Source organism: Eleutherodactylus coqui, chromosome 2, assembly GCF_035609145.1.
Source record: "Eleutherodactylus coqui strain aEleCoq1 chromosome 2, aEleCoq1.hap1, whole genome shotgun sequence".
In the NCBI taxonomy this organism is placed as follows: domain Eukaryota; kingdom Metazoa; phylum Chordata; class Amphibia; order Anura; family Eleutherodactylidae; genus Eleutherodactylus; species Eleutherodactylus coqui.
Window position 1 is genome coordinate 16,594,514 of NC_089838.1, and position 25,423 is coordinate 16,619,936.

General features: G+C 45.4%; 1 protein-coding gene across 2 annotated transcripts in view; it reads left to right on the forward strand.

The window, feature by feature from the left end:
* LOC136610206 (small COPII coat GTPase SAR1A-like) overlaps window positions 1–25,423 on the forward strand; it is a 57,141-nt gene that overhangs the window by 8,357 nt on the left and 23,361 nt on the right. For both annotated transcript variants that reach the window (XM_066589449.1, XM_066589448.1), the window contains exons 3-4: window positions 13,459–13,578; window positions 17,515–17,580. In XM_066589449.1, coding sequence (XP_066445546.1) covers window positions 13,459–13,578; window positions 17,515–17,580 — 186 coding nt within the window. The remainder of the gene's footprint in view (window positions 1–13,458; window positions 13,579–17,514; window positions 17,581–25,423) is intronic.

Consider the following 25,423-nt stretch of genomic DNA (forward strand, 5'->3'; position numbering starts at 1 on the left):
TGTGGCAGAGGAGAACTTGCTGTGTCGTTCCCATCATTTTCTTGAATTGCCAAGATTTTCACACATGAAAACCTTAGCGAGCATCGGCGAAATACAAAAATGTTCCGGTCGCCCATTGACTTCAATGGGGTTCGTTATTCGAAACGAACACCCGAACATCGCGGGAAGTTCGTTTCGAATAACGCGAACCCGAACATTTTGGTGTTCGCTCATCTTTAGTGAGTAACTTTTTTATTATTTTTTTAACCACTTTTTGATGATTATCGGGGAAGGGCTTATATTTTAAGCCCTTCTCCGATAATCATTCTGCGGGGCTTGTCAGAAACCACTGCTTTAAATGGGATCGGCAGCAGTGCCGATCCCATTGAAAGCAATGGGATAGCATGCAGCGGACTTCTGCCACAGCTGTGACAGAAGTCCACGGCATTCTCCATATCTTTTCAATGGGGCTAGCGCTGCTGCCGCTGGCCCCATTGAAAAGACTGGCAATGTCGCAGCGATATCCCAGCGATTTTGGGGTATCTCCGGCGTTTTTCTCGCACTGCGATGCGAGACTTTAACTTTAGAATCGCGGTGGAGAAAAAAACGCCAGTGGGTGGGAGCCCTTACAGTCTTGTCGAGTTCTTTTGTTTTTAAGGGGTATGAAGAGCTTACATGAGGTCATTAGGATGTTTTAAACGTCTCCCATTTGTCATCTGTACTGTTATTTATGAGGACATTATCCCAATTAATGTTTCCAATAGTAGTTCTTAGCTGATCAAATTTTGCTTTACTAAAGTTTTGTTCTTTTGTCGCTCCATGCTAAGGCTTCCTGTTAAATGACAGCTGGAAGCTAATTATATTGTGTTCACTATTTCCCAAGTGTCCCTGCACTTGCACCCCGGTCATTCTGTCCAGTTTGTTAGTTAATAGTAACTCCAGAGTCGCCCTCCCTCTAGTTGGCTCCCGCAGAAGGTGGGTAAGGTGGTTACCTTAGATTGTTCTCAAGAACTTATCACTCTTGTGAGATTTGCAGGTTTCATCTTCCCATATTATATCTGTATAATTAAAGTCAGGATTTTTTTCTTCCTGTATTTCTACCCACAGAGATTCCACACATCCAACTCCTGCACCTATATCTTTTCGTAGCTTCGGTGTTAAGTACGATTTAACATACAGACATACTCCTCCTCCTTTCTGGTTTGCACGATCTCTTCTAAAGAGATTGTAACCCTGTAAATTCACCGTCCAATTGCACTTATCATCAAGCCATGTTTCTGTTATTCCCACTATATCGTAATTTTCATCAGACATTCTCACTTCAAGCTCACCCACCATACCGATCAGACTTCTTGCATTCATTGCCATGCAATTTATACGGTGGTTGTTCTTTATATTAATTTTGCTATTAATGGTACTATTGGCTGTTCTGTCAGTTCTAGCTGTACTAACCCCACCCCCTTCTTGATCCCCCTTTCCATTTCTTCGTCCCAGGTTGCTATCTACACTGTCTACCCCCCTGTCTCTCTTTTTGCCCTCCCCCCAGTCCTTGGTACAGAAAATGATTCCTTCAAGTTATTGATTAATGGGGTGAAGTTAATTCTTCACACATTCACACATTGCTTCTGCAGTCTAGCCCAGTTTTTGTAAAATAAATAATGACAGTGTAATTTGTTATGTGGTGTTCATCCGAGTTTGTATATTTACCTAATTTGAAGACTTACTAGGAGCCAGATTTTTTATTTTGTCCTGATTTGTAAAACCACAGTGTGTTTCTGTGACTGCCCCTACCCCAGCCACTTGTGCTGCCCCCTCTTCTCTCTCTAGTAAAGCAACAGAGTTGAATCAATATTTATTAGCTCTCTATAAGCTTTGTACCTTTATGGAATTAAATAAAAGAGTAAAAAATGTAAGTAAAATAAAGTATTATTAGAAAACTAAGGCCAAATGCAGAAGGGTGGAATTTCCGCCTGTGCCTGCTCCCATAGGATTGCATTAGATAATGCAATCCTATGCAGGCAACTGCGATTTGACCATGTGAAAACTTGCACGGTAAACAAATCACGGCATGTCCTATTTCTGTGCGAACCCCGCACAGAAACATCACTGGTTACGCGCCAGTTCTGGTCTGCACATGCGCGGCTGTGCGACAGCCAGCGCCGAGCAGAGCGAGACGCCGGGAGGAGGTGAGCACCAGGTGAGCACCAGGTCACTGCAGGGGCACAGCTCGCATTCTGCTGCAAGTATTCTCCCAGCGGGATCCGACCCGGCTGTCTGCTGGAGGCCTAATAAGGCAATATATTCACAGCATGAATATATTTTATTAAAAAAACACAGATACATAAACATCAAACCTTACATATTTAGCATTCCCAACCATCACCATATTCACTACATGGACTGTAAATATATACCCTTATTCTAGGTCAGCTATGAACATACTAAAAAAAAAAAGACCGGAAAAAAAAAATTGTAAACATAATACATATTAATTAGAGATGAGCGAACACGTTCGGCTCCGCCCCTTTTTCGCCCGAACACCGAACTTTGCGAACACTTCAGTGTTCGGGCGAAAAAGTTCGGGGGCCGCCGTGGCAGCGCGGGGGGGTGCGGCGGGGAGTGGGGGGGAGAGGGAGAGAGAGAGGGCTCCCCCCTGTTCCCCGCTACTGCCGCCCGCGCCGCCGCGCATCTCCCCGCCCCCCGGCGGCACCCGGACACTTACGCGCGAACACTGCAGTGTTCGGCAAAGCCGGTGTCCGGGTGCGGATGTGTCCGTAACGGACACGTTCGCTCATCCCTAATATTAATTAATGTTATTAAAAATGTACACAGTTAAGAAAATAAAACAATTTTTAGTTAAATCATAGAATTATAGAGTTGGAAGGGACCCCCCAGGGTCATCTAGTCTAACCCCCTGTTCAATGCAGAATTCAATAAATCATCCTAGACTTATGTCTATCCAGCGTGTGTTTGAAGACTTTCATTGAAAGAGAATTCCCCACCTCACAAAGCAACCTGTTCCACTCATTGATCACCCTCACTATCAAAAAGTTTTTTCTAATATCTAATCAGTGTCTCCTCCCTTTCAGTTTCATCCCATTGCTTCTAGTCTTTTTTTGTGCAAATGAGAATAGGGCTGATCCCTCTGCACTGTGACAATTAGAGATGAGCGAGCACCAAAATGCTCGGGTGCTCGTTGCTCGAGTCGAACTTTTCGTAATGCTCGAGAGCTCGTTTCGAGTAACGAACCCCATTGAAGTCAATGGGGGACTTGAGCATTTTTGTATGGGACCTATGCTCTGCATAGGTGATGACTTGTGAAACACATGAAAACATCAGAAAGTCATTGAAACACCACAGAAACGGATAGGGAATGGCAGGGGCAGCATGCAGGGCTGCATCTGAGGCTCCCAGGCCCCACTATTAAGCCAAAATGAGGGCAAGAGCCTGGCGGTCACCTCCCTAACAGTTTACTTGGGACAAAACCTCATTAGCAAGGCACACGTACTGGCACATCTTAGCTAAGCACCACACTACCTGCAACCAAGGACAATCACTGCCTGCGGGTGACACCGCTGCCTCTTCTCCTGGGTTACATGCTGGCATTGCTTTCCAACCCCCAGCACGACTGCGTCCACAGCGCATACAAAATTTTCCCTGTGCAGCATTCAGCTGGCCTCATGCCACACGCTCGATTAATAGCCACACCACCCTCATGTCGATTTATATGTGCGTACTGGATAAGGAGGAACCGGAGGCACACACCGCAGAGGGTTGGCAGGGCAAGGCAGCGAAAGTGTGGGCAATAGCCCACAATGCTGTTGAGAATGGATGATAAATTGATGAACGATCATCATTCCAATCCCATGCCACCTCCGTCACAAAATTGTCAGGAGCCGCAAACATGGGCATAAAGGGGACTCAGGTGCCAGCACTTCTACACATCTGCACAATGCAGCAATACTCTGTGTGGGAAGCACGTGAGCGGCCCCAGGGTCAGGATCGGTCCCAACCTCCACCTTGTGTGACCCAAGGTGCCGGGAGTTACATAGCAATGGGAAATCCATGTGTCCCCACACAATTCATTCTGTGTAGGTGTCAGATAGCTCAACACCGCAATGGGAAGTCTTTGAGTTCCTTGGGCTCGCCTATGCTGTCGGTGCACAAAGATGGGATTACACAGGAAGAAATCAGAGTGCCCAAACATGGCAGAGTTTCACCCCGCCAAGGACCTCGGCCTCGGCCCACATTTCTGCCCAAGTCAGTCAGTGTATTTGTGCCAGACAGGTAAAACACTGCAATGGGATGTCTTTGTGCACCCACAGCATAGGTGAGGCCAAGGAACTGAAAGATGGTATTACACATGAGGAAAACAGAGTGCCCAAACATGGTAGAGCTTCACCCCGCCTAGGGCCTTGGCCCAAATTTCTACCCTAGTCAATCAGTGTATTTGTGCCAGACAGGTAAAACACTGCAATGGAAAGTCTTTGTGCAACCACAGCAGAGGCGGACCCTAGTAACATTTCTGTAGCAAGAATATAGGCAGACCCCAGTAACATTTCTGCAGCAAAAGTATAGGCGAACCCCTGTAACATTTCTGTAGCAAGCGAATAGGAGGACCCCTGTAAAATTCTGTAGCAAGAGTATAGGCGGACCCCAGTAACATTTCTGTAGCAAAAGTATAGGCGAACCCTTGTAACATTTCTGTAGCAACAGTACAGGCGAACCCCTCAAACCTTTCAGTAGCAACTGTATAGGTGGACCCCAGTAACACTTCTGTAGCAAGAGTATAAGTGGACCCCAGTAACATTTCTGTAGCAAAAATATAGGCGAACCCCTGTACATTTCTGTAGCAAGAGTATAGGTGGACTCCAGTAACATTTGTGTAGCAAGAGTATAGGCGGACCGCTGTAACATTTCAGTAGCAAGAATATAGGCGAACCCCTGTAACATTTCTGTAGCAAGAGTATTGGCTGACCCCAGTAACATTTCTGTAGCAAGAGTATACGCGAACCCCTGTAACATTTCTATAGCAAGAGTAAAGGTGGACCCAAGTTACATTTCTGCAGCAAGAGTATAGGTGGATCCAGTAACATTTCTGTAGCAAAAGTATAGGCGAACCCCTGTAACATTTCTGTAGCAAGAGTATAGGCGGACCCCAGTAACATTTATGTAGCAAGAGTATAGGCAAACTACTCAAACCTTCCAGTAGCAAGTGTATAGGTGGACTGCAGTAACATTTATGTAGCAAGAGTATAGGCGGACCCCAGTAACATTTCTTTAGCAAAACTATAGGCAAACTCCTGTAACATTTCTGTAGCAAGAGTATAGGCGAACCCTCAATCCTTTTAGTAACAAGTGTATAGGCGGACCCCTGTAACATTTCTGTAGCAAGAGTGTAAGCGAACCCCTGAAACACTGGTGTACTAAGAGTATTGGCGAACACCTGAAAAAAATGTGGTTACCAAGAGTGTAGACAAAGGCCAGAAAAAGTAGTTAGATAACAGTATAGGCAAGGGCCTGAAAAATTGGTGTACCAAGAGTACAAGTGTACCCCTGAAAAATTGCTCAACCGCGAGGGTAGGTGAAACCGATAAACATTTTTTTAAGATACAGCTCGCTGTTGCTTAATTTGTAATAGAGCCTGGAGGCAGCCCTGTAAAAAAAATTGGTTTCTGTTAAAGTATAAATACTTTTGAAACTTTGAAAAATTGTAAAAAACTTTTAAACAGAGCCTTTTAGGCCAAAGAAAAATTTGCAGTTCAGTGGGATGAAGTGCTGTTTTAGGAGGAGGAGTAGGAGGAGTAATAATATCCAAGAGTGATTGGCGATGCTATTTCCCCCTTTTTTGTGGTGATAGAGGATGCATTTTTCTCCTGTTGCAGCAAAAAGAATCATTAGGTTCCGCTTCTTTCCGTCGGTGGAGAAGAGAAGTCTGGGGAAATCCAGGCTTTGTTCATCTTTATGAGTGTAAGCATGTCAGCACTGTCAGTTGACAGGCGCGTACGCTTATCCGTGATGATTCCCCCAGCTGCACTAAACACCCTCTCTGACAAGACGCTAGCGGCAGGGCAAGCCAGCACCTCCAGGGCATACAGCGCAAGTTCGTGCCACGTGTCCAGCTTTGACACCCTATAGTTGTATGGAGCAGAGGCATCACGGAGGACAGTGGTATAATCGGCTACGTACTCCCTCACCATCATTTTACAGTGCTTCCTCTGACTCAGCCTTGACTTGGGAGTGGTGACACAGTCTTTCTGGGGAGCCATAAAACTGTCAAAGGCCTTGAAGAGTGTTCCCCTGGCTGCGCTGTACATGCTGCCTGATCCCCGCACCTCCCCTGTTACTTGACCCTCGGAACTGCATCTTCTGCCACTAGTACTGTCAGATGGGAAGTTTAGCATCATTTTTTCCACCAGGGCCCTGTGGTATTGCATCACTCTTGTACCCCTTTCCTCTTCGGGAATGAGAGTGGAAAGGTTCTCATTATACCGTGGGTCAAGAAGGGTGTACACCCAGTAATCCGTGTTGGCCAGAATGAGTCTAAAGTTAGGGTCACGGGAAAGGCAGCCTAACATGAAGTCAGCCATGTTTGCCGGGGTCCCAGTACGCAACACATCACTGTCCTCACTAGGAGGATGATTTTCATGATCTTCCTATTCTTCCTCCTCAGCCCATACACGATGAACAGATGAGAGGGAAGCAGCATGGGTACCCTCTGCAGTGTGGCCAGCAGTCTCTTCCCCCCTTCTCCTCCTCCTCCTCCTCCTCTTCCAAAATGCGCTGAGATACAGACATGAGGGTGGTCTGGCTATCAAGCGACATACTTTAATCCACTTTCTCCTGTTCCAACCGCAAAACGTCAGCCTTTATGCTTAGCAGCAAACTTCTCAGCAGGCAAAGCAGCTGGATGGTAACGCTAATGATGGCCGGATCACCGCTCACCATTTGGGTAGACTCCTCAAAGTTTCCGAGGACCTGGCAGATGTCTGTCCTCAGTAAAGAATTGCTGAGGCTGACTACTACTCCGCAGCCCATGTTGCAGCTGGTATTCCACTATTGCTCTACGCTGCTCGTACAGCATCGCCAACATGTGCAGCGTAGAATTCCAGCATGTGGGCACGTTGCACAGCAGTCGGTGCTCTGGCAGCTGAAACCGACGTTGCAGGGTCCTTAGGGTGGCAGCGTCCGTGGTGGACTTGCAAAAATGTGCGCAGACACGGCGCACCTTGACGAGCAGGTCAGACAAGTGGGGATAGTTTTTCAGAAACCGCTGAACCACTAGATTAAAAATGTGGGCCAGGCTTGGCACGTGTGTGAGGCTGCCGAGCTGCAGAGCCGCCACCAGGTTACGGCTGTTGTCACACACGACCATGCCCGGTTGAAGGCTCAGCGGAGAAAGCCAGAGGTCAGTCTGCTCTGTCAGATCCTGCAGCAGCATGGGGGCCATGTGCCTCTTGTCACCTAAGCTGATTAGTTTCAGCACGGCTTGCTGACGCTTGCCCACCGCTGTGCTGCCACGCGCTACCGACTGCTGGCGACGTGCTTACACTTCTTAATTGAGAGGTAGAGGTGGTGGAGGAGGAGGAGGGGGAGGGTTTGGAGGAGGTGGCATAAAACGCCGCATATTTCAGCACCAAGGTAGGACCCGCTATTCTGGGTGTGGGTAGGACGTGAGCAGTCCCAGGCTCTTACTCAGTCCCAGCCTCCACCAAGTTCACCCAATGTGCCGTCAGGGAGATATAGTGGCCCTGCCCACCAGTACTTGTCCACGTGTCCGTGGTTGAGTGGACCTTCTTAGTAACCGCGTTGGTGAGGGCACGATTTATGTTGCGGGAGACGTGCTGGTGTAGGGCGGGGATGGTACACCGGGAAAAATAGTGGCGACTGGGGACCAAGTAGAGCGGGACCGCCACCATCATGTTTTTGAAAGCCTCCGTTTTCACAAGCCTGTACGGCAGCATCTGCAGTCTGATTAATTTGGCAATGTGCATGTTTAAAGCTTGTGCATGCGGGTGGATGGCGGCGTATTTCCGCTTTCGCTCCAACGCTTGTGTTAGCAACAGCTGAACGTTGCGCTGAGAGACATTGCTGGATGGAGTGGAGAACCGTGGAGGTGAGAGTGTGGGTGCAGGCCGGGAGGTGCTCGTTCCTGCGTCCTGTGAGGGGGATTGGATCTGTGTGGCAGGTTGTGGCACAGGGGAAGATGAAGTGGTGTGACCTGGAGGCAGTGAATGGCCTTCGTCCCACCTTATGGGGTGCTTGGCCATCATATGCCTGCGTATGCTGGTGGTAGTGAGACTTGTAGTGGTGGATCCCCTCTGGATCTTGGTGCAACACAGGTTGCACAGCATAGTTCGTCGGTCGTCCGCGCTCTCCCTCAAAAACATCCACACCTTTGAACACCTAGCTCTCTGCACGAAGGCTTATTGTGAGGTGGTGCTTTGGGAAACAGTTGGGGGATTCTTCGCTCTGCCCCTGCCTCTACCCCTGGCCACTCTAATGCCTCTCCCAACCTGTCCTGCTTCTGCACTTGCCTCCCCCTCTGAAGCCCTGTCCTCAGTAGGCTTAGCAAACCAGGTGGGGTCAGTAACCTCATCATCCAGCAGCTCTTTCTCCGAATCCTCTGTGCGCTCCTCCCTCGGACTTACTGCCCTTACTACTATCTCACTGACAGACAACTCTGTCTCATCATCCTCATCCACAAAAAGCTCTTGAGACAGTTGCTGGAAGTCCGCAGTCTCATTACCCGGACTCCGGGAGCTTTCCAAAGGTTGGGCATAAGTCACGACAAACTCCTCAGGTGAGAGAGGAACCGTTTTTTTTCCCACTCAGGGCAGGGACCCAAGAACAGTTCCTGGGAGTCTGCCTGCTCAGAATATGTCATTTTCATGGAGTGAGGAGGCTGGGAGGAAGAAGGAGCAGCCAGAGGATTCAGAGTTGCAGTACCTAGGCCTGGAGTAGTGGAATGTGTTGAAGACTGGGTGGTCGATACATTGCTGGACGCGTTTTCTGCCATCCACGACAGGACCTGCCCGCAAATTGTGATATGAAGCTGGGTAGCCCAGAAACTTGCCTCTCACCTAATCCCTCAGCAGCTGTCTGTGATTCACCCCGCCCAGGAACTCAGCCTGTGTCCACACCCTCACTTGGGCGCCCGCGACCGTCTCCACGTCCTTGACCCTTACCCCTACTCCTCATCATGGCGAATTAAGGATAGAGCAGGGCCCAAATAAATTACCCCACTGGACAGCGCTGACAACTGTGGCTAATTAATCACACACAGAGTCTTGTAGATAGCGGAGGCTCTATGCTGTGACTTGAAAAAATGAACCCGCAGTCTTGCACTGATACCTAGGGGTAATTTACCGCTCACAGAGACTTGTATATAACAGAGGCTGTATGGAGTGGGAGAAGACGCTAAAGCCAGTGGATAGTGCTGGTAACTGCTGCTATCTCAACCCCCCTCCAGGAAAGGGTATTGTGAGACAGTGGCAGAGCTGAAATACTTTGCAGTGGCCTAGAAAATATTAGAGTACTGTTTCACGGTGAGACCTCAAGTTATGCACTGCAGACTGAGAATGCCATAAGTGAAAGTCTGGGAACAGGTTTAGATGCGTAATAAAAAAAATGATGCACTACTGCTCCCAGCCAGCCATAACTATAATGCACACGGTGAGAAGTTGACCTAAAAAGAACCGTTGGGGTTCTTGCACAGAGGATCAGGAGTCCTGTAAAACTTTCCCTATATAGGCAGTTCTCTCCCTAAACTCTGCCTAATGCACTGCAGACTGTGAACGCTATAGCTGAAATAGCCTGCACAGCCCGAGATGCTTAAAAAAAAATTGATGCACTACTGCTCCAAGCCAGCCACAACTATAATGCACACGATGAGGAGTAGCCCTAAGAAGGATCGTTGGGTTTCTTGAAGACAGGATCCTACTCAAACACTTTCCCTATATAAGCAGCTCTTTCCCTTAACTCAATGCCTAATGCATTGCAGACTGAGAGCTGTAATGCTCTGCAGAGAGATATATATAAAAAAAAACAAAAAAACTTCACTGCACCCAAAAAAAGGGTATTGTGAGACGCTCTGCCCAGGTGCAGAAAACTATACAGCTAGTGGACAGTGCTAATAACTGCTGCAACTTCACCGCACCCAAGGAAAGGCTATTGTGCGACGGTCTGCACAGGGGCAAAAAAAGCTATACAGCCAGTGGATTGTGCTGATAATTGTGGCAACTTCATTCAACACATAGAATGGTATCTGTGAAATGCTGTTCTGCAGTGGGCCAGGAAATATTTGCGTACTATTTAGCGATGAGAGTGAGCTGCTATAGCTGTAATGCTCTGCAGAGGGATAGATGTTTAAAAAAAACAAACTGGTGCACTACTGCTCCCAGCCAGCCACAACTATAATGCATACGGTCAGATGTAGCCCTAAGAAGGACTGTTAGGGTTCTTGAAGACAGGATCCTACTCTAACACTATCCCTATATAAGCAGCTCTTTCCCTCAACTCTGCCTAATGCACTGCACACACACAACAGTATAGGTGTAATGGCCTGCAAAGGCCTAGATGCTTAAAAAAAATGGCGCACTATTGCTCCCAGCCAGCCACAACTATAATGCACACGGTCAGATGTAGCCCTAAGAAGGACTGTTAGGGTTCTTGAAGACAGGATCCTACTCTAACACTATCCCTATATAAGCAGCTCTTTCCCTCAACTCTGCCTAATGCACTGCACACACACAACAGTATAGGTGTAATTGCCTGCAAAGGCCTAGATGCTTAAAAAAAATAAAATAATGGTGCACTACTGCTCCCAGCCAGCCATAACAGTAATGCACAGGATGAGGAGTAGCCCTAAGAAGGAACGTTGGGGCTTTTGAAGACAGGATCCTACGCTAACACTATCCCTGTATAAGCATCAGCACTTTTCCTAGTCACTGCCAGCATGAGGCAAGCCGCGGGTGGAACCACTTTAAGTACTTGGCGGTCACCTGATCGGCCCAGCCACTCACTGCTGTTGGTGGGCATAGGGTTGGCACGTCACAGCAGGAAGTGGTAATGCCTTCCCCGCATGTTTATTGTCTAGAAGATGGCGCTAAATGTGCAGGCAAGGGAAATGCAATTGACTCGGGTACCGCGTGGTATTCGTTCCGAGTAACGAGCATCTAGAGCACCCTAATACTCGAACAAGCATCAAGCTCGGACGAGTGTGCTCACTCATCTCCAGTGACAATCCTTCAGATATTTGTAGACAGCTATTAAATTTCCTCTCAACCTTCTTTTCTGCAAGATAAACATTCCAAGATCCTTCAACTGTTCCACATAGTACATGGTTTGCAGACCGCTCACCATCCTGGTAATTCTTCTTTGAACTTGCTCCAGTTTGTTGATATCTTTTTAAAATAAGGGTGCACAGAACTGGACACAGTATTCCAGAGGAGGTCTGGCTAGAGTAGATGGGGATAATTACCTCACATTATCTAGACTCTATGCTTCTCTTAACACATCACAGAATTGTGTTTGTCTTTTTTTCTGCTGCATCACACTGTTGACTCATGTTCAGTCTGTGATCGATTAGTATACCCAAGTATAGTAGAGTATACCCAATTAGTATCTGTTAGTATACTCAAGTCTTTTTCACATGTGCTCCTTAGTTAAATTCCTTTCACTTCGTATGTGCTTTTTTTCTCTTCTCTAGTGTTAGCTATCCCTCCTAGATTTTTGTCATTGGCAAACTTGATCAGTTTCCCTTCAATTCCCTCAACTAGATCATTTATAAAAATGTTCAACACCATGAGGTCCAGGACAGAGCTTTGTGGTACCCCACTTGAGACATTCCTCCAATTGGATGTGCAGCCATTTATGATCATTCTCCAAGTACAATCACTTAGCCAGTTGTGAATCCACTTAACTGTTGCCTTGTCAATCCCATATTTGATCATTTTTTCAATAAGTATAGTATGAGATACTTTGTCAAATACTTTACTAAAGTGAAGATTTCCTATATCTACTACATTTTCTTGATCAACCGAGTCGGTGATACTGTCATAAAAGGAAATCAGATTTATCTAGGATGACTTGTTTGTTACAAATGCTGACTCTGGTTAATTACTTCAGTCTCATCCAAGCACTTACATACATGCTGTTTCATAATTTGTTCAAAGATCTTTCCTAAAACAGAAGTAAGGCTCACAGGCCTGTAGTTTCCTGGGTCAATCTTCTTCCCTTTTATGAAGAGAGAAATAACATTTGCCCCTTTCCAATCTTCTGGGACTTCTCCTGTTCTTCAGGGTTTTTCAAAGATTATCGAGAGTGCTTTACCTCAGAGTGTTTTACCCCTGCTGCTTTGTTCTAGCATGTCATTTATCTGGACATGGAGACTTAAGTTCATTTAAGTTAGCAAAGTGTTTCATTACCATCTCTCTGCTTATAGATAGTCTTTCATTTTTTTCAGTACCAAGGGGAAGATCAGTTAATGTTGCATTTACTTTCTGAGAGAAAACAAATACAAAATAGGAATTTAAAAGTTCAGTCTTCTCAACATCATTTTTAACCAATTCACAATTTTCTTCTTGTAAATATCCTGTAGCATCTTTGACTTCTCCTTTGCTTTTGACATACCCACAAAATCCTTTTTTATTGCTTTCGGCCTCTCTTGCAAGTCTCAATTCATTAATAGCTTTAGCTTTTCTGACACTTGCCTTGCAGTTTCTGCAGAGTGGGAATCCCGCGCAGAATCCACTCATGCCCGCGGCCAGTGAGCTCTGCTTACCTGCATTTCCCCAGCAGCGGCATCCGTGCGAATTCCTTCACTTCCTGGTTCGCTGTACTGCGTATGGTCTTCACGGCTCGTTGTCTGATATACGCAGGACAGCTGTTTTTTTTTTTTTAAATCTCCTGCTTTCCTGTGGATCCGCGGCACATCCGCTGTGTCAGCTGCAGGTATGCTGCAGATCGGAAGGCTTCCATTGACTTCAATGGAGGCAGTCCGTGCGGAATCTGCACAAAAATAGAGCATGCTGCGATTTGTTTGCCTGACCAAAAGGTCCGCTAATCAAATCGGCATTTTTTAATCCATTTGCGGATGCTCATGCATCTCTATGGGTGGCTTGATTTGCAGATCTCCCACACGGGTGCCATGCACAGATTCCACAAATCAAATTTGCCCATGGCCATTGGGCCTTACCAAACGCAGTGTTTTTACTGTCACCTGTGTGGGAGTGGCCTTATTTTGCTAAAGCATTATAGCAACAATATTTTTTAATAATTGCTAAACTAACATACCTAAATGTGAAATACCAAAAACGTGACACATTCAGGAACTTTTATCTAAGATCAGCATTTTAAAGACTAGTCTTGGAGAAATGTTGCCTGGAGTAACATGTACCAAATACATCAACAAATACATTTTTCCTATGTATTAAGCATGTGCAACATGTATTTGTTGACATACATTTTATTTTGCAGGTCTATACAAGAAAAAGGGAAAATTAATTTTTGTAGGGTTGGACAATGCTGGCAAAACCACTTTATTACAGATGCTTAAAGTTGGACGAATGGGCCAGAGTGCTCCTACACTTAAGTCAAGTGAGTATTAAAACATGTCTCTAACTTCTAATAGGGCAAATGATATTCCTTATATGTAAACTGAATTCACTGTAAATCTTGATAACTTTTTAGTCATTTTAGATTGTTTTGTCACTTTAAAATTGTTCCTTTTGTAATAAAGTTTATGACTCATAGTTCTTTTTCATGGTCTACATTAGGATTCTAATTAGGGGTAAGCTATTAATTGCCATTTTGCAGAGGCATAATTCTTACCTTCATCAGAATCATTAAATCAATATTAGCCACAGCCTCTATTAGAAGCTGGTGAGCTGGGAGACAGTGCAGAAATAAAGCATAGAACCGATTGGCCAAGCCTCAGCCAATCAGTGTTAGGCTTGTGCAGTATAGATGCATAGCACTTATTGTTGAAGCTTGACCAATCAGCACGGTATCACTGGTATCTAGCATCCTGTTGCCATAGCAACCAGCAAGGCTCTTGCGATGTTATTGCGATCTACTTAGATCGTGGCAGGGAAGGGGTTAACAGCTAGAGGGGGGCGCATCTCCGATGCCCCCTGCTATTGCAGCGGGACGCCAGCTACTAGTGACAGCCGGCTCCCGCTGCGGGATAGCGTGAGATCTGCTATGATCTCGCGCTATCCCCATGACGTAAGGGAATGTCATTTTGCGGGAAGTACCCCGCTCCCATGACGTACCCTTATGTCATGGGGCGGGAAGGGGTTAAAATGCTCTATTACCAGCCTAATTTTAAGTAAGCAATCATAATTGGGGGTCATTGGTGGGTGAGCACTGCGTATTGTCAGTTTAATGCAGAAATTTTATGATCACTTCAAAAAGCCATGCAGAACATTGGGATGTGGTATAAAATATCCATGCTCCAGTAGGCCCTAATGCTTAGCTTCTTTAATAGCTAGAGATGAGCGAACCTACTCGTTTCGAGTAATCACTCGATCGAGCACCGCGATTTTCGAGTACTTCCGTACTTGGGTGAAAAGATTCGGGGGGCGCCGGGGGGCGGGGGGAGGCGTGGCGGAGCAGGGGGTAGCAGCGGGGAACAGGGGGGAGCCCTCTCTCTCTCCCTCTCCCCCCCACTCCCCGCTACAACCCCCACTCACCCACGGCGCCCCCTGAATCTTTTTGCCCGAGTACGAAAGTACTCGAAAATTGCGGTGCTCGGGTGAAAAAGGGGCGTGGCCGAGTAGGTTCGCTCATCTCTATTAATAGCCCCATACATAATACAATGCCCCCAAATTTAGAAATTTCTGATGCATCGACAGATTTCCATTTTTGGGGTTTAGCAAGACTAGAGTTGGGGTTTTTTCGGATAATATTCTTGGCATATAAATTAGTCTGGGTAACAATGTGGGCAATAATACCATTCAAAAAACTTTAAAAAGTCCATCCCTCTGAATCCTGCTGTATAAAATTGTATTTCTGAGTTCCCAGTAAAGTCAGGAATCTGAGGGTCTTAGAATCAGATGCATTTGGGTCGTCTGAAGTGGCAGTCCTTGGATGCCTTCTCAGGGGTACAGTGTGTTCAGATTTGCTTGACGATGAAGAGGATAATGCTAGAAAAGTGGGGTCATCATCACTAGCTGGGTCTAACTGATTATTGTGTAAGCTTCCTCCATAGTAAACCTCCTGCAGACCATACCATAGATACAGTATATAAATTTATTTTGCATCCAAAAAAGCACAATAAAAAAATGTATTGAGTGGGTAACCACAGGATAATGGGATTGCCTCACATTGGAACTGGGTCGGGAACCCAGTAGTAAATTTTTGGGTTTTTTTTTTTTTTTTTCCACCGACAGGATCAAACACTACACTAAATACACCGACTAAGCTAATACTACGCTGACACACTGATCACACTTTACTAACTACACCAATGTACTGATCACAATACACTATCTACACTAACACTACACCTACATTACCTATACTAACCCAGATCGCTATATTCTTTTCTTTTTTGGACACAATTCTCTCTTCAGTTCTCTCTCTCAAACCACCGATAACACTTTAGCAGCCATCACTAGTGTTGTCACGATTGCCACCGCGGAGACACTTTAAACACAGGATGTAAGTTTACGTCCTGTTGTGATAAGTACAATGTGTCCTGTGGCATTAGGGATTAAATAATGTGGACCTCTGTGGTCATTGCCTGTAGGAGCCTCTTCTGTTCAGTGTGCAATGTGTAGTATGAGTGAAGCCATCACTCCAGATGTCTGCAGCTCAGCTTGAAGTTCTTTGGAGGTTGTAGGTGGTTTCTTTGCCATATTTCAAATCAACTTTCACAGAGATTTCTCTTCATTTTTTCTCTTTCTCCCACATCCTGAAAGATTCTTGTTTGTTTCATGAGTCACAGCCTTCTTGATAACATTTCAAACTGTTGAAACCAGGATGCAAAGGTCTTTGGAGAGTCATGTACCCTTTAGACTGCTCGTGCTTGGTAATAACATTTTAAGCATCAAGGCTACCATTTATAGGCTACTTAAAGTCATTTGAGCACCGAAAAGGTGGGGGCAGGTAAATATAATTTCTAATTAATCATGGGTTAGCATGATTTCGCCCCTTGTTTCAAACTGAATAGCAGGTGCCACTAATCGTGTCCTCACATTGTTTTCAATTTTGCATAAATTTTTTCCAGCTAAGTTTGAACTTTGTTATATTTGTGTCATGCATTTTTCTGTATAAAATACAGTGGGGGAAAAAGTATTGGTCAGATACCAATTGTACAAGTTCTCCCACTTAAAAAGATGAAAGAGGCCTGTAATTGACATCATAGGTAGACCTCAACTATGAGAGACAACATGAGAAAACACATCCAGAGAATCACATTGTCTGATTTTTAGCGAATTTTTTTGCAAATTATGGTGGAAAATAAGTATTTGGTCACCTACAAACAAGCAAGATTTCTGGGTCTCACAGACCTGTAACTTCTTCTTTAAGAGGCTCCTCTGTCCTCCACTCATTACCTGTAATAATGGCACCTGTTTGAACTTGTTATCAGTATAAAAGACGCCTGTCCACAACCTCAAGCAGTAACACTCCAAACTCCACTATGGTGAAGACTAGGGATGAGCGAGTATACTCGCTAAGGCACTACTCGCTCGAGTAATGTGCCTTAGCCGAGTATCTCCCTGCTCGTCCCGAAAGATTCGGGTGCCGCCGCGGGGAGGGGAGCTGCGCTGGAGAGGAGGGAGGAATGGAGGGGAGATCTCTCTCTCCCTCTCCCCGCCAGCTCTGCCCCGCTCCCCGCCGCAACTCACCTGTCAGCTGCGGCGGCTCCCGAATCTTTAGGGACGAGCAGGGAGATACTCGTCTAAAGCACATTACTCGAGCGAGTAGTGCCTTAGCGAGTATACTCGCTCATCCCTAGTGAAGACCAAAGAGCTGTCGAAGGACACCAGAAACAAAATTTCTAACATACATGTAACAGTTGTATACGTAATAATTAGAGATGAGCGAGTATACTCGATAAAGGCAATTGCTCAGGCGAGCATTGCCCTTAGCGAGTACCTGCCTGCTCGAGACGAAAGGTTCGGGTGCCGGCGCGGGGGAGCGGTGAGTAGCGGCAGTCAGCAGGAGGGAGCGGGGGGGGAGAGAGGGAGAGAGAGATCTCCCCTCCATTCCACCCCGCTCTCCCCCACAGCTCCCTGCCCGCCGCAGGCACCCGAGCCTTTTGCCTCGAGCGGGCAGGTACTCGCTAAGGGCAATGCTCGCTCGAGCAATTGCCTTTAGCAAGTATACTCGCTCATCTCTAGTAATAATAATTATGTGAAATGGCTTAGTTATCTCAATAAAAACCAATGAAGGTAAACTGGTTTAATGAAGGTCAGATACAGTATGAGAATTTTTTTAATTGAGTTGATAATTCAGATGAGAATGTGCAGTTATTGCTAAGAAAGGTGTTTGGAATTTGATAAATATGTCTTGGCTTCTTTTTAGCATCAGAAGAATTAACAATTGCCGGAATGACATTCACTACATATGATCTAGGAGGACATGCTCAAGGTGAGTTATTGAATATGCGTGGAGTTTGACATTTCATATCTCATCATGCATCAGGGAGAGAAAACACATCTATTCTGCCATTGTTTTTTATTTATTTTTTAACAACGTCAATCAAAGAGCATAACTGGCAGTAGATTTTTTCAGTTGGTTGGTATGATTACAACGATACCAAAAACATAATAGTTTTTTTGTTTTTTTTCACTTTTGTACAAAAAAAACTCTTTTCTTTTGGAAAGTATAATTATTTTGCATAGTTACTAGAGATGAGCGAACGTACTCGGTAAGGCCGATTTCGCAATCGAGCACCGCGAGTACTTCACTACTCGGGTGATAAGTACTCGGGGGTGCTGTGGGTGAGCGGGGGGTTGCAGAGGGGAGTGGGGGGGAGAGGGAGAGAGAGAGAGCTCCCACCTGTTCCGCTCTGCTACCCCCCGCTCCACCACGCCATGCCCCGCCCCCCAGCGACCCCCGAATCTTTTCACCCGAGTACTGAAGTACTCGAAAATCGCAGTGCTCGATTGCGAAATCGGCCTTACAGAGTATGTTCGCTCATCTCTAATAGTTACATTCAAAGACACATTTTTTTCTTTTTACTCTATTTCTTTTGGTTTTTTTTTTACACTGTTTAGGTCCCTGAAGGGGATCTGATCCATAGCAGCTATGATCGTTATGGTAAGGCATTGCAGGACGTCTGTCCTGCAATGCCTTATCACTTGTTATAGCGATCATAGGCAATGGCAAAGCAAGACGCTTGTAGCTGGCATCCTGTTGCCATGGCAACCCAACGTCCCTCCCCGATTACATCGGGGGGATCCAATGACGTCACAGAAGGAGCACGATACATAGATCTACATAGATCCCAGCGTGTAACGGGTTAACAACAGGGGGTGATGGGTCGCTGCGGTGGGAGGACGGCTATCAGTAACAGCCAGCTCCTGCTGCTGGATGTCGCGGGATCTCTTAAGGCTTGTGAGAGCCACATGATGTAAGGTTACGTCATGTTCACTTAAGTACCACCCTGCCATGACGTAGCCTTATGTCCTGTGGCGTTAAGGGGTTAAAGAGAACCTGTCAGTAGCATGGTAGGTAAAGTGCCCCATTGCTCTATAGTGTGGCTAAATGGCATTCTAACCATGTACCTATGTGTATAATCAGTACCTGCACTAAAAGATGGACACCCAGCCTTACTCCACATATTGAAGAACTAACAGGTGATAGCATGTATGTGAGATTTTGAAGGATTTGTAATAACTAGAGATGAGCGATCGTATTCGGAAAAGCACTACTCGCTCGAGTAATGTGCTTTATCCGAGTATCGCTGTGCTCGGGTCTGAAGATTCGGGTGCCGCTGCGGCTGACAGGTGAGTCGCAGCGGGGAGCAGGGGAGAGCGGGCGGGAGAGAGGGAGAGAAAGATCTCCCCTCCGTTCCTCCCCGCTCTCCCCTGCAGCTCCCCGCTCCGTGCCGGCACCCGAATCTTCAGGGACGAGCACAGCAATACTCGGATAAAGCAAATTACTCGAGCGAGTAGTGCTTTTCCGAGTACGCTCGCTCATCTCTAGTAATAACCTATTCCTGCCTCAGGACATGAGTCATGCTAAAATGGGCATTTTTAGGGACAGACCTTCATGAGTATTTTTTCGTTTTTACGGCATTCGTGTGATTTAGTAGAGATATTAACCTTTTTCTACAGTTCAGTACAATTACTTATTATTACTAATTCTGATTATTGTATTATTTTCCCATCAATAGGATTGTATACAGGGCTTGTTCGTAGCAGGATGAGTTGTAGTTTTCATTTGTACCATTTTGGGGTATATGCAACCTTTGTAGCCACCTTTTGGCATTTTTGTAACATATTGTAGTTTTATTTTGCTCATTGAAACAACATAACACAATGCAGTGGGAGATCCTCCCTTACAAAAAATATAACATTAGTGTTAGAAATGGGCCCCTTAGCATATATTATTCCTCAGCAATATTTACATGGCTCATCTAGACAGTAGCATAGGTCTCAGAATCCAGCACTGTGTGACCATCATCCAATGTTTAATCCATCTAAAGTGCCCCTCATACCATTAGTGGATACCATTGTGTCATCATAAAGAGTGTCATCAGTTGACTTCCTCATCTGTATAAGACCTCTGCCATTTTTGAAAGAAAGCAGTAGTGAGTTTGTCTTTATTACACTCTGTTTCCAGTCTTTTCAAAATTAATAGTTTCTTAAGTTAAAATACTACTCTGATCATCAGGCATTGAGGCCTGCAACCAGTGTTGTAATAAATATCTTATAGCCACCAAGGTATTAGAATGAAAGAGACGGGAAAATGTTCTCTGACATTTTGTTAAATGTAGTTCAGTATGTCGGATAAATAACATTTTTATAATTTGAGACATTCTGAATGTCGCAATACCTATTATGCAGAATTGTTTTATTTTCTTCTAATTTTCTCAATTAAAAAATATTTTGTGGGAAAAAATATGGAACTTTTTTTGTCCCGCAAGGGAAGTCAAAAATGCAATTTTTAAAAAAGCTGATTACATAATACACTGCACTACTTACATACTGTAGTTTAATATAGTAATAATCTTTATTTATATAGCGCCAACATATTCCACAGTACTTTAGAAATTGGTAGTCTATTATACACTGTCTCAGACAATGCCTAGCAGGCTTCAGTCCATGGCAAGCCCAGAGGCCATTTATAGACCTTCGATTGCTATGGCAACCAATCAACACTCTACAATTGCATCTCAGAGGGCTGTTGTGTGAAAGCGGGAGCTCCCTCTAAAACCATTTAGATGCTGCTGTTGCTAGTGACTGCACCATCTAAAGGATCAGACCTCTGAACTTTGCCATTGGAGCAGAAGCCTAGGTGTCATTAGACTCTGTTCCTGCTGGCACAGGACTCCCGTGCTTCACTTAGACTAGGCTGCTGTTTACTGTGAATGAGTTGGTGTAGCCTTAAGCCCCTTAATGAACACCATAAAAACAAGTTTTGGGATTTTCCAATGGGTTGAGTGAGTTTTTTTAAATGAGCACTTGATTGTTTAAAAATATTTAATTTTAGTGCCACTATTTTCCATTGAGCTCCGTTGGTGTTCATAGTGGGATGGATCCAGCAGTGCATCGTAATTTGTGATACGATTAGAAACTATGCACATGTATTGTATGAAAATCTTGAAAGTATAGGTTCCACTAGTTGGGATATGTGCAATGAAGGGTCTCCCCACCTTCTTTTAAGCCATGCACATCAATCAGCATGATCCATGAAAGTTGGTTCCATGAAAAATGCCCAAAGGAAAAACAGCCAAAGAAAAAAAGCCCACAGTCATGGATGCCCACAGGAAAATGTATCACATGGAAATTTGGGCCTGCGAAAAGTTTCCTAAGTGGAGAGTTGCCCACAAAGAAAAATGCCCACACAGAAAATTGCTCAGACAGAACAACTGCTCAGACGTTTTTGCATTATTGCAACACCACAAAGTTATCGATCTATGATATTTGAGGTGCAAGGCCAAGATGTTCACATGGTATGCGATCAGATTGTTATTTTGGGTTAAGTTAGTGCAAAAAAGTATGAGGATCTATTCTTTACAAACACATGTTTGTACCAGTCTATCATTATCATCAATAAATAGATATAATCTGGTCTCACCACTTACTGCTCCTACTTGCCCCTGATTTACATGAGACTGCAGGGAACATTTACTACATTATGTGTGGTCAGTAGAGTCGAGCGAACATACACTGCCGAGCTTGATGCTCGCTCAAGTATTAGCGTACTCGATGGTGCTCATTACTCGAACGAGCATCAAGCCGTGTTCGACCCCGCCCCACTTTTTGGCCCCACCCCACTGTGACGTGCCTGTTTTGGCCCCTCCCCACCGTGACGCAGTGCGCGTCAATGGCAATTTTTTTGTCTGGCAGGCAGGAGAGAGAGAGAGAGGAAGAAAACAAAAAGCTCGGCACCCGGCGTCCCACATGCAAAAATGCTCGAGTCTCCCATTGTAGTCAATGGGGTTTGTTACTCGAGTAGAGCTCTCGAATTTTACGAAAAGCTCGACTCGAATAACGTGGACCTGACTTGCCCCTGGCTTGTGGGCTTCACGTCTGCTTCTCACTCAGTGCTTTACCTCTGTTAGGGCTAATGCGCACGGACGGATTTCTGCCGCCTTTCATACGGCGGAAATCTGCGGCGTTATGCCACAGCTATTAGGTTCTATCAAACGTAATAGTTCAATAATCACGCTGCAGAATTCCACCGCGGAATTCTGCAGAGTGAAAGAAACCGCGGCATGCTTTAAGTGCCGCGGGAATACGTGCGGTCAGCTTCCACACAGCGGAAATATCGCGTGAATACGTGTTCCCACCCACCACTGGCCACATCATCCCGCACTGCCAGCACGTCATGCAATGTACTGCGCATGCAGCTCGAGGGAAGTGAATAATGCAGTGGATCCGGGAGGTGAGTATGAGACTTTTGGGGGCGCCGTGGTGGACTCTGCTGCAATATTCTGCTAGCGGAGTCCGTCACGGCTGTCGGCATGAGGGCTTAAGGTTGTGCATCTGGGACCTGTGGTTCTACAGGCTTCCTTGTGCACACCTTCACAGGTACGGGTTAATTGAGCTGGCTGGGTGTGGTATTCTCCATCAGCTAAACCCCCTGTTCTGCAGCAGATAAAAACCAGCAAACTCTTGGGAGAGATTGCTGGTCATTTTAGTTCTTGACTGTTAATCCCACTCAGAGCTAGTGTGTTTGCATGCTTGTCTGTAGTGTCCCTCTCTTCTCCCCTGAAGATGGTCTGGACACCTGCTGTCCATCCCCTCCTTGCGTTCTGGGGTGCATGCATTGTGTTGTGTGGAGTACGGTGACCACACAGGTGCAGGCGGCCCGCAGGTTTCTTCCTATCCCTGGGCAGGTGTGGCCTCCAGACGTCTGATGGTCCTTGCAAATACTGTATAAGTGTATTTGCGGTTTTAAATAGACGTGCTTGCGTCTGTTCTGAGAAGTGGCGTTTTAGTGCGCCGAGAGGATGTAACAACCTCCCATGCCTCCTATGGCATTTACACAGGATAAGAAGCCCGTGTGTGCTAACGAGGTTTCTTAAGCTGACTGACAAGTCAGCTTAAACAACCGCGAATGACAAGTGAACTTCTTTTTTTTGGATTCACGCTGAATGATTATCACTCAAATTTGTTAATTTGAATGAATTGTTACGTGTAAATGGGCCTTTACTCACCGGGGTATCACTATGTTATCTATGGTGTTACATGGAACAGAAGGTGACATTAACTACATTATCTTTACTTGGGTAGGGAGGTATCTGTGTGTTATCTGTGGTCGGTAAGGATATCGTTTCTTCTTAAGGGCTCAGTCACACGGGCGTTTTAAAGTCCGATTATCCGCGTGTTAAAAAAAAAAAAAGCACTATATGGGACCAATGTTTTCCAATGACAATGGTTACATGTGCGAATTTTACACACGCAAAAACTTCTGCGCAAAAATTATAGGACACTGCTTTTAAAAACGCTGGTAACTGCAGCATCGGTATTTTTTGAACGTGAAACCCCACATTCAGGGGTTTCACCTAGTGCCGCATCCAGGGGTTTCACCTTGTGCTCAATGGGGCCGGCAGCAGCAGCGCCGACCCCGTTGAGAATATACAGTGAAGACTGCGATCTTCTGCCACAGCTGTCACAGCTGTGGCAGAAGAGCTTGATATTCTCCCATTGAATACAATGGAGCCGGCACTACAGCTAGCTCCATTGAAAGCCATGGGCTGCCGGCAAGCCCTGCATTGATTTTCGTGGAAGGGCTTTAAATAAAAGCGCTTCCCTGAAAATCATCCCTAAAATGTGTAAAAGGCGCGCCCAGCCGGGTCTTCTCCTTAGCCATTGAAATCAATGTGAAACACTTGCCAATCCTCCAATAGGCATGAAGCGAGCGCCGGAGGATCGCAATTTCACTGAAGTGGTGCAAGGCATTTTTGCATGAAAAACACCTCGCATCCGCAGGTAAAATACCCGATATCATGGCCCAATATTGCGCTTGCCTGTGTGAACGTAGCCTAATCAAAAGAAAAGATGCAACAAAGTTCAAAAATTAATAGAACATTGTCATGACTCCTACGCTCAAAAAGCAGTACCAAATGTTGCCAGAAGCAAAATGAGGAAGAACATGAGAGCAGTCAGTACTGCTCCTCTCAACGTGATACCGTGGTTCTTGGATATTAAGACCTACCCTGATTTTTGGAATGGGATTGGGGTGGGAGGGGCTTGAAATATAAGCCCTCCCCCCAAAATAAGCCCAAGCTACACTAGAATAAAAAAAAACAAAAAAAACAAGCATACTCACCTAGCTGGCGGCATCCCGGTCTCTCGAATCGGTCCCCAGCACTGCGGCAGGCTGCTGTGCCCTCTGTGCTGACAGCACTCTCTTCCTAGTAACAGGGAAGAGAGTTCTGTTAGCGCGGAGGACACAGCGCTGCAAACCAATGTGAGGGACAAGGAATCCACTGGCTAGGTGAGTATAAGACACCCCCAAAAATAAGACACTGTGCTTCTTTTGGGGCAAAAATTAATATAAGACAATGTCTTATTTTTGAGGAAACACAGTAGCAAAGGTGTTGTCTGTGTTGAGCAATGATGTAGTGGCCATTATGACAAGACAATCATCTTTTGTGAGACGTCTTCTCCATCATAGAGTAGTTGGTAATTTGCCTAACTCAAAAACTATAAATTTTAACATTCCTGAAAATAAAAGTCAACTAATACTTCATGATTTAGGAAAGGAGGATCCAAACAGAATTCTGGTTTTATGTGACAGAGATCTTATACTTGAAATGAGCAAAGATTCCATCTATGGGGATGGCACCTTTGATAAAGTGCCCAATGTGTTTTAACAGCTATACGCGTAGCACGCCACGGTGGGTAATTTTTATCCGCCATGTTTGTACATTTTATTACTAAGAAGGGACATGAATATCTTTAAGAGAATGTTCGGAATAATTAAGCTATTGACTCCAAAATCTGGCATCTCAAAAGGTTTAAGTTGATTTTGAGGAGGCTTGTATGACTGCCGTTACAATTGCCTTTTTTATGTGCTAAAGTCAAAGAGCGTTACTTTCATCTGAGTGGGAGTCTCATCCGAAAAATAAAAAATGTTGGCTTTAAAACAGAATATGAATCTAATATCAACATAAAAAATACACTGAATGGTCGCTGCCATGGGCTTCCATAGGATCCCGTGCAGCGGCTGAACGTATTCCGGCCAAAACATAGTTCCAGAACTATGTTTTGGTCCGACGTAAAAACGCCCGACGCTATATTTGCTTGGCCGGGTGTTTTTACATCTCACCAATACGCCCATGTGATCTGATGCATTGGAATCCAATGCATCAGATCACAGAGCATATCGGCTGACCGTGAAAACACTGGCGGATATGCCCTCATGTGAAAGAAGCCTTAGCTCTACTCTTTCTTCCATTTGGGTAGCACATGAATTTATACTAACCAGAGATTGTGTGCCAGACCTCCTGAGACCGCGGGCCCATTGTAGGTTCTGCATTGACCGGAACCGATCTGAGATCTCCATAGTGTGCCAGGACAGGTGGCCTGGGTTTCCCTGAGACCATGGGCCCTATAGAGGCCCTATAGATGCTATGGCAGCAGTCCCACCATTATTTTATTCTATTCACATGATGATGGAGGCAGCTATTTTGTCTAAGCTTTTGTAATAGCAGTTCCAGAGATTTGCTTTGCAGTAGTGTGTGCCAGAGTGTTAAGGCAGCAGACTGCATTGAAGGTTGCAAGTTCAATCCCCGTTTGGTTCAGGTAGCTGG